At 51.6% G+C, this 13368-nt stretch overlaps 2 protein-coding genes across 8 annotated transcripts in view; both read left to right on the forward strand.

The window, feature by feature from the left end:
• The window catches only part of CHFR (checkpoint with forkhead and ring finger domains), a 28194-nt gene extending 21956 nt beyond the window's left edge, over nt 1-6238 (forward strand). For 2 of the 3 annotated variants that reach the window (XM_023241219.2, XM_023241220.2), the window contains 4 exons: nt 673-760; nt 3153-3260; nt 3690-3762; nt 4999-6238. In XM_023241219.2, the coding sequence (XP_023096987.1) occupies nt 673-760; nt 3153-3260; nt 3690-3762; nt 4999-5041 (312 nt within the window). In that variant the 3' untranslated portion in view covers nt 5042-6238. Of the gene's footprint in view, nt 1-672; nt 761-3066; nt 3132-3152; nt 3261-3689; nt 3763-4998 lie in introns of those variants that run through there. The other variant, XM_045041392.1, reaches the window with a different exon arrangement.
• A 6074-nt stretch (nt 6239-12312) lies between these two features.
• Nucleotides 12313-13368, forward strand: part of GOLGA3 (golgin A3) — a 43861-nt gene continuing 42805 nt past the window's right edge. For 2 of the 5 annotated variants that reach the window (XM_045041279.1, XM_045041282.1), the window contains exon 1: nt 12469-12603. The gene's annotated coding sequence lies outside the window, so the exon portion shown is untranslated. The other 3 variants (XM_045041280.1, XM_006938338.5, XM_045041281.1) reach the window with 3 other exon arrangements.

The raw sequence follows: 13368 nt of genomic DNA on the forward strand, positions 1-13368 counted from the left end.
CTTTTCTGACTTTGTCCTTCTCGCGTCTTAGGAAGCTGAAGCTGACGTGGCTCTTAGAATTTCAGTGTTTAACGTGCACATCATTCTCTTGGCGAGAGTTGTGCCTCTCTCCCATGTATGCAGCGTTGCACACGTCGGACCTGTATGGCAGGCCCCTTGGCACCTCGTGCTCTGGTTAGATGTCCGCGTGCTGCTCTCTTGTAGGTCCACACAAGAGAGCTGAGGCCAGGGTGTAGATGCAAAGCCTTGGCTTCCTTACCGTGTGGTTGTGCGGCTGTTGTCACACTAGAGCCGCCCCGGCCAAGGTCGGGTGTCGCCCCGCTCCTGTGCTCGGAGCGTCTGCAGGATTTTGGAGAGAATGTGGTAGCTCGTGTGTTCAGCTTTCGGAAGCTAGCTTTCCTTCTGAGGCTCTGACAAAGCCATGTGGGAAGAGAGCCCTTGCAGACTAGCTTGTGAGCGTGTTGCCGGGTCCTGGGCATCCTGGTCCTCGTGTGTTGTGGTCCTGGAAGGCCTCACAACTGCCTGATGCAAATTCCTGCCGTGGTTAGCCTGCCTGTGCCATGGCCTTGCCCGCGTTCAAGGGCCTTTCATGAAATGTTTGCTTTCTTGTCATTTTAGTCTTCTGTTCTCCAAGATAGTATTTCTAAGATTTCCCTTCTTTCCCCATCCCAGAATTACCTGGCAACCAGGGGTTTGACGTGGAAAAACATGTTGACTGAAAGTCTCGTGGCTCTGCAGAGGGGAGTGTTCCTGCTGTCTGGTAAGTGCCATCGCACCCGCCTTCCTCTCTCTGGTGCGGCAGTGTGTTTGCGGTGGCCCCTCTGCCTCCACTATGGAGGAGAGCCTCCGGGCTGCCTTCCCACGTGTATGCCCTCACCCTCCACCCACCCTGGCGGTGGGTGGCAGACAGGCGCCAGTACTTCAGGATTTGAGCCCACGTGACACATTCTAGGCTCTTTTCTGCCGTGGGGGAGGAAGGGACACAGCTGAAGAGACCATGACCCCACCTCTTGGCATCTTTTGGGTCCTGGGTCCGGTGCTTCTCAAGCCCTCAGGGTCCTCGTAGGCCTTTCACTGATGTGTTGGTGCAGGCTTGGCCCGTCTCCCAGGGGCACCCGGGACATTGTGAAATGTGGTTTTAGTCACTCGGGGAAGGTGCAGAAAAATCAACAAATGACTTTTTTTCCTAAGACATAAATTATTGTGAAAGACTTCAGAGGCTTCTGGGAATCCTTCTGAGCGGATACGTGCTCACGAGTGTCTCGGGTTCTGTGCAGCCTCAGCCCTGGGGGCGCCCAGTCTGACATGCGGGCCTGAGCTCTCTTTAGCTTCTTGATGGGACTGCCATGGTGGCATGGTCCAGAAAGACGTGTGAGTGAAGCATGGTGGGTAAAGCGAAAATCACAGGGAATCCCACCCCTGAGGACCTAGTGATGATGCCATATGGCCTGTGCACCCGCCACACATGGGCACAGTCAGAGTCCTCATAGATGAAACCCTACCACATGTGCTCTTCACTCGGTGGTATTCCCCAGACCCTTTCTATGTCAGCGAAGTTCTTTACCTGGATTGTTTTTCAAGTTTCTTTATTTTGAGAGAGACAGAGACAGCGCAGGTTGGGGAGGGGCAGAGAGAGACAGGGAGAATGAGAATCCCAAGAATCCCAGCTCGGGGCTTGAGCTCATAAAACCACGCGATCATGACCTGAGCTGCAATTGAGAGTCAGACGCTCAATCAACTGAGCCACCCAGGCGCCCCTACCTTGATTTTTGTTTTATAGTATTTTGTATCATGGTTTATTTAACCAAATAATTAATATAGGATATTTAGGTTATTCTCCACGTTTCACTGTCTGAATAAGCACTGCAGCCTCTGAGCCTGCAGGATGGTAGGCTAGAAAAGTTGTTCCATCAAGATAAATTAAGTAAATAAATACGTGAGTAAATAAGTAAACAGTAAGTAAGTAAATTGTTGGACGGTGGTATGAACAAGCAGTTGAGACTTTGCCATATTCGCTGTTCCTCCCAGAAGAACGTGCGTCAGCATCTTCCTGAGCCCATCTGCCCTGCCTTTGCCTGTAAATACAGACAAGGCAACTGGGATGTATCATTGGTTTATCTGCCTGTGTTGGGGTATTAGCAGAATTGAAGATCTTTTTGCTTTATGGTTCATTGGCTTGTCTGTGACCTTGGCCCATACTTACGTTAGTCTATTTGGATTTGGGGGCATGGGTTGGTAGGATATCTTTGTCATTTAAAGGTGCAACATATGGTTGCTTGTGTGGCAAATGTGTTTTCCACTATTTTATTAGTATCTCACTTTTGTTGTATGTGTTTCCATTGTGGTGTTTACATTGTAGGTAGTCAGATTTACAGATCCTTTCCTGTATGCTATTTGGTTTTTATGACATAAATAGCTCAAGAGAAAAATAATACTCATTCCTCTCAGTACTTTTTTGGATTTTTATTTTTAGTGTTACTATTTTTTTAGAAATGCTCTATTTTGGGGGCTCGTGGGTGGCTCAGTTGGTTAAGCATCCGACTTTGGCTCAGGTCATGATCTCGCAGTCTGTGAGTTTGTGCCCCATGTCCGGCTCTGTGCTGACAGCTCAGAGCCCGAAGCCTGCTTCAGATTCTGTCTCCGTCTCTCTCTGCACCTCCCCTGCTCTCATTCTGTCTCTTTCTCTCAAAAATAAACATAAAAAAAAAATTTTTTTAATGCTCTATTTTTTTTTTATTTACTTAGAGAATGGGAACGCATGCTTGAGCGGGGGAAGGGGTGGAGAGAATCCCACGCAGGCTCCACACTGCCATCACAGAGCCCCATGTGGGGCTTGAATTCATGACATGACCTGAGCCAAAATCCAGAGTTGGACACTTAACTGACCGAGCCACCCAGGCACCCTACTTTTTTGGATTTTTAAAGTGTTTGAATTTTTTATCCAAGTGGAATTATTTTGCTGTGGGGAAATAAGTTGGTATCAAGATTGGTTTTGTTCTTGTTTTCTGAAAGTCTGGCCCATTGTCTCTACCACATTTACGGATCAGTGCACTGGTTTCCCACTAGTTTACAAGGCCACAGCTATTCTGCTGTTCTGGAAACATGATGCTGCCTGATGACTGGCATGCCCACATGAGGCTGTGTCCTTCCAGATTACAGAATCACAGGGAACACTGTGCTCTGTTACTGCTGTGGCCTGAGAAGCTTCCGAGAGCTGACCTACCAGTATCGGCAGAACATTCCTGCTTCCGAGTTGCCAGGTAAGGAAGCCCCTCACCCCCTGCCTCAGTTCTGTCTAGTCTAGATGGGCGTCTGCGTTCTCAGTGGGTGTCTGCACCAGCAGGGAGAAGACTGGGCAGATGGGCTGCCTGGTGGCCATGCTTATTCCCAGGCCGTCCTCGACCCCAAGTTGGCTCAGGCTCTGGGCCCGTGGGCCACGACACACGTTTCTAAAACAGGATTCGCAAAAACAACCTGTAGGCAACTGTAGTAGTCTTTATTTCCTAAGGTGGGTTTTTAGTTAAACTTTTTTCCCCCTTGGAAGCTTGGAACAGGCAAGGAAACTAGTTATAAAGCGTGACAAAATGCTACAGCTGTAGTTTCTTTCTTTGGGTCTTTACTTAAGTTGGCTTAGCTGAGTTTGTGAGTGTCGGGTGTTACTACGTACGCGTGACTTTTTCTCTCCCCAGTGGCTGTAACATCCCGTCCTGACTGCTATTGGGGCCGCAACTGCCGCACTCAGGTGAAGGCCCACCACGCAATGTGAGTGAGACACTGTGGGTGGGGCACAGGCACCCAGGGCTGGGGAGGGCGCCAGAATGGGCCTCCTGCAGAAAGCAGACCCTCTTTTTCCTAACAGGAAGGCGAGTTTTTTCTTTTAAGTGTTTTGGCCAAGTTGACGCCACGGCTTTTAGAGATCTGTACGAACCAGTTAACTGCTTACTCGTAAATATAGTTATTTAGTTCTGTTAGTATACAGCCCTAGTGTTGTTTCAAAACCCTGCTCTTCTGTTCTCATTTCGTGAAGCGTTTGCATGCAGACGTTTACCTCTGTGTCTGTGGAACACAGCTGTCGTTCCCGCTGACACACTGGAGGGTTAGTACTTTGTGAATCCGTGGCCGTGGTCACTGAGAACTTCCTGAACCACCGGCCTGGGCGTGTGCCGCTGCCCTGGGTCTGTGTTTGGTGCCGCGAGCACATGTCTGTGATAGCTCTAACTTGGCGGCTCTCACTGGGCATTTCCTGCTCCCAGTGACGTCCGCTTTGCCACATGGGTTCGTCTGCGGACGTAAGTTTGTCTGCATTTTCAAACCGTAAGTGAGGTGTCCTATAAATCAACCTCATGGATTGATGCTTCTTGAGGCTACTGTGATCCCCAGTCACTTGTGGTTCAAATCACAGTTACTGAGAGGATGCCCTTCTTGCAGGGGACAAGGCCCCAAGTGAAGGCTCCCTGGAGGACTGATCCCATGGAATAAAAACCTGGCTTTGTATTTGAGCATAGACAGAGTCCAGGAGACCGTTTCCTTTTAGAGAAAGAGATTTGGCTAGTAACTAGCCAGTCTTTCTTAATAAAGACAGGGATAAGGATAGCTAGGGCACGTGCGTCCTACTCTGGGGGTGACCTGCTCGTCACAAAGAGGGAGGTGGTGGCTCTGGCACCCACTGGGCGAGTCTGTTGGTTCCGCCCTGCGGGGTGGCCCTCGGTGACTGGGGGATTCTGAGGAGGCACAACTCTGAGTCTCTTCCCTAAGAAAGTTACCTAAGGTGCTTGAATTTTAAAAAGTAAAAATCAAATGTCTGACTTCTAAACCTTAAGAAGGACAAGAAGGCTGTCTAGGGGTTAATATCTTTGATGGATCAGACCCTGCTGCTGTGAGCCACCCCACATGTGCGATCAGTTTCTCATCAGGCTTCTCCAGCGTGTGATCTCCAGAGTCGCTTATCGGAATGCTTCTTGATGCTGGCTTGTGTAATTCGACTTTTTGTCCCTGCAGGAAATTCAATCATATCTGTGAACAGACAAGGTTCAAGAACTGAGTATCTAGGAGGCACCAAGGTGGCGTGGGGGTAGTGGAAGTCAGCGACAGCGTGTTTCAGAAAATACCGGATACAAACATTTTCAGGGCATTTTACAGCCCCCCGGCGGGGATGGGGGAGGCTGGGGGTCTCTACGTCCGGCACTGTAGCGTGGCTTTTTCTTCTGTGGCGTGAGACCCTCTTGCCGAGAGACCCCTACCCCAGTGGCCTGGGAGGCCTGGGGTGGCATGAACAGCCCCTCCTCTGGCCTTGGGGCCACCAGAGCACGTCAGCCAGAAGAACCACTGTCAGCCGCCCCCTCGCTCTCAGACAATGACGTTCAGGTTTGCTCTTTGGACCTTTCCCAAAACTGTGGCTAAGACAGACGTCTCTCTTCAAGAAAGCTCTCATGGGAGGAAAAGGAAAGTCTGTCAGAAACGTCCTGTTGTTGAAGGGAAAGGGGGCAAAAGCTTACAGCCTGCGGGCACAGCCACAGCCCTGCTTCGGGGACAGCCACGACTCGTGGGTGTTTCTATTTGTAAGAGGTTTGGTGCTGATCTTTTAGTAAGATTTATCACAAACTGTAGCACAAGTAATATATAATTTACAAATTGACTAAAATTGGGATAGTAGGGTGTTTGAAGGAATAAACATGTGTTTCTGTTTATTACGAAAAGGAAAAAATCAGATGTCCGGAACTGCTAACCCTAGATCCCCAGTGTTAGGTGCGTGGCCCTGTCCCAGGAGGGCATAAGGTGGGTTGTTTCCACCCTCAGCCTGCTGTGGAGCAGAGCCCTGGTGCCCGCTTCCCACTCCGTGGGCACAGCCACAGGCCCTGCTGAGCTGCCCCATGGTCTTTCTCTGTTCCCTGCCGGGACGGTTCAGCCCTGAGGTGCCCCAGCCCATCTGGAGCGGCCCCTGCCCCGAGAGCGCCAGGGACCTTTGCCGGTGAGACCTCGTCTCCGTCATTGGGTTTGCCATGTCATCTGGAATAATACTTGAAATTTTGTTCTTTGTTAAAAAAAAAAAAGTTTTTTATCGTTTGTTGAAATCATCTGTTATTTTTGTTTGCAAAATTGTAACTTTTCGCTTCTTCTCAGGAATAGGATTTTCAACTGTTGTCTTGCTCTTGATACAGACTCTGAGAAGCAGCGCTGTTTGTGGAAAAGGCCTCCTTCCCGCATTCTAATAAACAAGCCGTGTCTGTTTCTCTCCCTACACGCTCGTCCGTGTGTTGGCTGCGATGTGCTCCTTCCCATCATGGGGGACAGCCTGCCGGCGCCGCTGGTTACTGACTCCCCGCTCATGAGAGTTGCACCTGCAGCCTCACTCACATGAGCCAGGTGGCTGGAACGAGGCCTGCAGGCGTGGGGGACCCGGGGTCGGGGCCCAGGTCTGAGTACTTGGGAAAAGGGGAGAGGCGTAGGATCTCTTGGATCCACCAGCCCCAAGTGACACCCTTCTGGTCACACGTTGAAGCTGTGGCTTCGTTTCTAAGTCCTGGGCCCAGCCTGCACGGGACCGCGGCCTGCCCTCCACATCAGAGGGTGACGTCTCATCACTCCCTTCTCTCCTGCAAAGTTAGAACAAAGATGTGGCTCCTTAGGGATATTCCAGCCCTGTAAGCCTAGGTTTAAGCAGAGGCTGTGACTTCACTTGGTCTATAGTGGCTCCTTGTGAAGGGGAGGGGACCTGTCACATGGGCTGCTGGGTCCACAGTGCAGGGCGGCTCTGCCGGAGCTTGGGCTCCTCCTTCCTAGCGAGTACAGGAGGTCGGCACAGAGCTGGCCTGCTCTGACTCGTCGGGGGAGGGGCGGGTTGGGACCAGGGCAGTTACTCTATGGGATGTTTTACAGACCTGGGTGGCTGTGTATTTATGATGTCTTTATGACTCTTGTTCGTCCACACCTTCCCACCCGCCCAACAGCAGGCTCACAGTTGGGTCGGAGCCCGGCTGCGGGTGTCCGGGCACAGTCTGCTTGGGGTGAGTGGCCAGCTGGGGACTCCCATGTGCTTGTCTCCAGGTACTCTGGCCCCGGCCTGGAGCAGGCCCAGCTGGGTCTCTGCTGCCTGCCCCCTTCTCCTCCCACAGCCTCACTCAGCCAATCCCCAGACTTGCGTCCCTCTGGTGCCCTGGTGCCCCTGTCAGAAGAGGGGCCAGCTCTGCCCATATCCCCATCTGTGGTGCACCTTCCAAGGGGCAGCCTGTCCTGGCCTGCGGGTCCGAGTTGTGAGGGGAGGAGTTGGTCCTGTGGAGGCCTTTCTGGGTGCAGCCAAGAATCCAGCAGAGCTGACAGGGTCAGAGTCACGGGCCCAGATGTGAGAGCAGCAGAGGGATGTTGGCAGATTGCACCCCGGGAAGCGACCAAACCAAAGAGGAGGTAGAGAAGGTTGGCATGCAGCCCGCAGAGAGGAGGCCCCGAGAAGCCCAGCTCTGAACCCAGACGGCCGTGAGGGACACCAGCAGCAGGAAGCCAGCCTCCAGGGTGGAGGGAGAAAATGAATTGGGGGCTGACTGGATTTAGAAAGCCCAGCATAGATTTGGCTTCAATGTGGCCAGATGCAGGAAATAGAACGCCACGTCTCCCTCTGTTTATGGCAGCAGCTCAGACCTCAGCCTCCAGCAAGCAGAAGCGGGTGAACTTCCCCACTGGTTCAAATGGAAACCCACCCCTGACCTGATCACTGTGGGCCAGACCAGAGCCTCTCGCCCACCTGGCAGTCAGCACTCCACAGGCAGGTGGGGTGGCCTCAGGCAAGAGGAAGGAGAGCATCGAGGCTTGTCACCAGGAAGGACTGGATGCTGGACAGCAGCTCTGGGGCTTAGACCCAGCAGGCCAGACCTCAGCCTGCCTAGGCCTGTCCCTAATGGGAATCGGGCTGGGTGGGTCTCAGTTACTCCCCCTGGAGATGCCAGCTTGTTGGGGGGGGGGGGCACATGGAGGAGCCCAGGCACACTCGTGCTGATATTCATGACTCCCTACAGAATTAATTCCAAGGTCCCTGATGCACTAGAGTCTAGCCCAGTCGGGCCTGTGTCGCTCTGTCCTCTCAGGGCATTAGCAAAAGCACAGCACAGCTAAGCCATGTGCATTCCCTTCCTGCTGTCAGCCACTGTCCCAGCTATTGAGAGGAGCATGAGGGGGACTCCATTCTGAAGGGCGGCCAGCCACACCACGAGCCGCACTGACCTACAGAAGAGCTGCCTCGCCAGCTCCCAGGAGATAATCGTTCTGGCCTCAGCAATGTCGTGAGCTAGTAACCTAAACAGCCATTTAAAAATCATACAAGTTTGGAATTCATAAGGTATGTTAGAAACAAAGGTAATGAGCGCTCAGGACTCCCCCCTTCCCAGTGGATTTCCTCTGCCTGACCATCGTGTCTCTTGTGGGTGTTTGTATCGGTGTATCTGCATGGCGTAGGTTCTCTGCAATGGTGCACATCCCTGCCCGCCTGCCCGTTTGTGGACCTCACGTTGGTAGCTGGAAATTTGCCCTGTTGGGAGAGGATTCACACCATGGAAACTGGTAAATGCTACAAATCAAGGTCATGTCATTTTTGTTAGAACACCAGCACACCGCTGCACCCAACCAGTATAACTGTGAGAACTAATATAGTTGTTTAACACTATGTTTTGGGGTGGCTTGTTACACAGCAAAGAATAACAATCTCGTGGCCCAGGAAGGCCTGGCACTGGGTGGCCCCGCCCCACCCCCAGAAAATCTCCCCTTCTGCCCACCCCACCTACAGGGCCTTCCTATACCCGGACCCTCTAAGAGGGACCCTGGCTGCAGAGCACAGACGGTGACCTCTTCCCATCCCTCAGTTCAGACGCACTTCTCAGAGGGTGCTCCCTGGACACCCCACCGCACGCAGCCCTCTGGCCGGCCGTTCTGGTGTTAGCCTGCTGGGTGTCCTTCCTGGTGCCTGCATTACCGAAAAGTAAATGTTTGCTTACTGTCTGTCTCCCCCTCCGAGAGTCCAGGGCAGGGATCTTCCCGTCTTTTTCACTGTTGTATACTTGGCCAAAACATGTGACGTGGGCAAGCATCTCATGGTTGCCGGCTGCCTGGTAGACGGGTGGTTGAGTGCACGGACAAAGACAAAGACGTCACTTTACTGGGCATCTTCCCTGAGGCACGGGGGACGCTCCTCACTGTCTCTCTGTTAAGCCTTGTGTGTGCACTTCTCATTTTTTCTCATGTGTTTGTCTTCTTCTGAAGACGGTGAGCTTGAAACCCACCAGTGTCTTCCCACTTCTCTGGCAGACCCTATGCAGCTTGCTCCCTCTGCCCCATCACAGACCCCCTCCCACTCTGGATGCGCTGATTCCTCTCCGGGGAAAGCTCTTCTCCAGACCCTTCCATGCCTGCCTCCTTGTCATGCAAGTTCAGCTCCACTATGACTTCCTCAAAGAAACCTTGGAACATGCGGCTCTCCTTGCTGTTCCCTCGCCTGAAATACTTCCCACGGTGACCTGCGTGTCTCCTTACTTCATTCATGTGTTTGCTCAAACTCATCTGGGGGCCTTCCTAAACCATCCGTCTAGAAATAGCATGCCTCCACACTGTTCCTTCACCTCGCCCTTTTCTTTCTTTTTTTTTTTTTTAATTTTTTTTTCAACGTTTTTATTTATTTTTGGGACAGAGAGAGACAGAACATGAACGGGGGAGGGACAGAGAGAGAGGGAGACACAGAATCGGAAACAGGCTCCAGGCTCCGAGCCATCAGCCCAGAGCCTGACACGGGGCTCGAACTCACGGACTGCGAGATCGTGACCTGGCTGAAGTCGGACGCTTAACCAACTGTGCCACCCAGGCGCCCCATACCTCGCCCTTTTCTGAACTCCTCACTTCCTGTCTTGTATTTCTGTTGTCCGGTTCTCTGATAGGACGTAAGTGCCCGTGAGAGCGGGGATTGTGTACAGTGTCTAGAATAGCGCTTGGAATACAGTAGGCCACTTATTAAGTGAATGAATGAATGAATGAATGAATGAATGAATGAATGAATGATGTGATTAAATGGCAGCCCCTCCCACTGACACACACCGTTTCCTTCATAGGAATTATGCTCTGAAGGGCTGGTCCTCCCCACACAAATAAAGCTGGGCTGGAGCAGGGATCCTGTCTCTCCTCCCCAGCTAACCCCTACACTTAGAACATTGACCAGCACACTCAAGGCACTAGACTGTATCCATCGGCGGCTGGATAACAAAATATGGTATACCCAGACAGTCCAATAGTATTCATCCGTAAAAAGGAGCAAAGCTCTGATACATGCTGAAACATGAATGAACCTCAAAACCTTATGCTAAGTAAAAGAGAAGGCAGTCACAAAAGTCACATATTGTGTGATTCTTTTTATATCAAATGCTCAGAATAGGCCAATCCATAGAGACAGAAAGTAGTTAGTGGTTGTCAGGGAAAGGAGGATTGGGGGGGAGGGGACTGCATGTATATGGACTAGAGGGATCCTTTGGGGGTTATGGAAATGTTTTATAACTGCATTGCAGTAAATTCAGTTTTATTTAAAATTTAATAGGGGCACCGGGGTGGCTCAGTCGGTTGAGCGTGCAGCTTTGGCTCAGGTCATGATCTCATGGTTTGTGAGTTCGAGCCCTGCATCGGGCTCTGTGCTGACAGCTCAGAGCCTGGAGCCTGTTTCAGATTCTGTGTCTCCCTCTCTCTCTGCTCCTCCCCTGCTTGTGCACTCTCTCTCTCTCTCTCTCAAAAATAAATAAACATTAAAATAAAATTTAGTAAATGTAACTGTAAACTTAAAAATTGAATTGTATACATAAAATGGGTAAATTATATTGTAAGTAAATAGTACCTTAATAAAACTTAAAATTTTTTACTTAGATTAGCATTTTTTTCCCCTGCGCAGATATGCCAGCTATATATAGGCTCATTTGTATTTACATTTCGTGTTACTTGTTGATTTGTTTCTCCAGTTTCCCCCATTGGCTGCACCTTGCATAACTGTAGTATAATCTCAAAACCAGGAAACATGTTAGCTCAAAGTTTGTACGCCTCAGGATGCAGAACTGCTCTCACCACAAAGTCCTCTCCCCTGCCTCGCTTTAGTCACCCCCACCCCCACCATTCCTTGGCAACCACTAATCTGCTTTCCATCTCTATAATCATTATCATTTCACAAATGTTATGGATGCGAAAGCATGTAATAAAATATACTTCTTTTGAGATTTTTTCCACTCAGCATGATGCCTTGGTGATTCATCTAAGTGGTTGCAATGTATCAGTCAGTAGTCTTTTTTTATTGAGGAAGAGGCCCCATGATTGGATGCACCACAGTTTAACCATTTATCCATTGTAGGATTGGTTGAATTTTGGTTGTTTCCAGTTTGAGCTTTGATTACAAATAAAATTGTGGTGAACAATAGTGTCCAGGTTTTTGTGTGGACTTAAGTTTCCTTTGTCTGAGCTAAATATCCAGGAGTGCAGTTGCTGGGTCACACAATTAAGTTATAAGGAAAATTGCCAAACCTTGGCAATTGTATTACAGAGTGTCTGTACCATTTTATAGTCCCACCAGCAATGTATAGTGTATAGTGTATAGCGTGTAGTTTCTCCACATCATTGCCAGCATTTGGTACTGCTACTATTTGTTTTAGCTGCTTTGATAGATGTGTGTAGTCTTGAGGCGGTCTTAATTTGCATTTTATAATGGCTAGTGATGTTGAACATCTTTCACAAGTTTATTTAGCATCTATATATCCTTGTTGGTGAAATGCCGCTTCATATATTGGCCTACCTTCTAACTGCATTTTTTTTTTAAGTTTTGGGAATTCTAATATATTCTAGGTACCAGTCCTTTATCAAATACATGGTTTGCAAATATTTTTAATTATCTGTAGTTTGTGTTTTCATCCTTTTAGTGGAATTTTTCTCAAAACAAATGTTTTTAATTTGGGTGAAATTCAATTTATTCTTTTTGTTCTTTTGTGGACATTGCTAAGACATTGCTATGTCTCCAAAGCAGGAGTCACTTGCATTGGCACCCGAAAGACAAACAAGTACTTGCGCGTGGGAGGTGGGGGTTCGCCCTTCGTGGGCTCTGCGGAGAGCAGCCTCAGAGCCCACCCCACCTGGCGGCTGGGCCCTTTGCCCCCTTGGGCCTCCTAGCCACGCCCCCAGCGGGGCCGGGGCGGGGTGAGGGTGACCACGCCCGCAGCCTGACAGATTGGGCGGGACAAGGGCGGGGACCGGAGTCTTGGCCACGCCACTTCCGTCGGAAGTTCGTTTGTCTAGCTTCCGGTCGGAGGTTGTCTTGCAAATCCCGAACGTGTGTTTCCACAAGGGAGACAGCCCCAAACTCACTTTCTGAAACCTGCCTCGCGTCGGATGTGAGTGGGCTCGAGTCCGACACTGCGGTCGGGGCAGCCCGGCCCGAGGGCAGCTGTTGGCAAGTACGGGACGGTCTGTCTTCCGGAACGGAGGCGGCGCGCACAGGCTGTTTCCGGAGGGTCCTAGCCCGTCGCTGCGCCGCGCCCCGCCCCTCGCGCGGCCACGTCTCCGTCGGAGCAGCCCGGCCGGCGGCCGCCTAGGCTTCCGCAGCGCCGGGTGAGGGTCGCGGGGAGGCGCCCGGCCCGGGAGCCCGGCCCGGGAAGGGCGCAGGAGCGCCGGGGGGCCGCGGCACGGTCGGGCGGAGGCCAGGCGGCGGGCGAGGGGTGACGGGGCCTGGGCAGCCGCGGAGGGTGACCGCGGCTCCACCTGGAGCGGCTCCGCCCCGCGTTGGTCCTGCAACTCACCGTTGGTAGCCTCGGGGCCTGGAAGCCGGCCTGTGCAGCTGTTAGCGGTACTGGCTTCGGAGATGGGCGCACAGCAAGCCGTTCGGAAGCGCTGTCTGCGCGTAACGGGGCGTGATCTAGTGGAGCTACCCACAGCTGCCCAGCAGCTGCACCAGAGTGACAGCCTCTGGCCTTTTGCAGAAGTTCTGCCAGGATGACAGACGTGACACGGGGTCGGGACATTCGTGCGGAGTTGGGTTTAGAGTCCGCGTAGCTGCTTGCCTCTCCTTCCGCCTCGATTCCGTTTAGCTTCTGGGTGCCTAGAGGGGCTTCAGCCTTGCAGTGATATTTCCTAGAGGAGCCGGGCCAGGCACGGTCACTAGTGTGGAGCAGGTGAACAGCTCGGCCTCATCCAACAGATAGTTGCTGAGTGTGAGTCGTGTGACAGGCACTGTTGATTGTAGGTCCTGGGACACGTGGGTGGAGTTGTGCGGGATCCCTGCCCTCCTTGAACTCACATTCTAGTGGAGCGATGGGGACAGTAAATGAAGAAGTAGTATGGGGTGTTGCTTGGCGTGGGTCTGTGGGAAGGCCCGTG

Source organism: Felis catus, chromosome D3 (assembly GCF_018350175.1).
Source record: "Felis catus isolate Fca126 chromosome D3, F.catus_Fca126_mat1.0, whole genome shotgun sequence".
Taxonomy (NCBI): Eukaryota; Metazoa; Chordata; class Mammalia; order Carnivora; family Felidae; genus Felis; species Felis catus.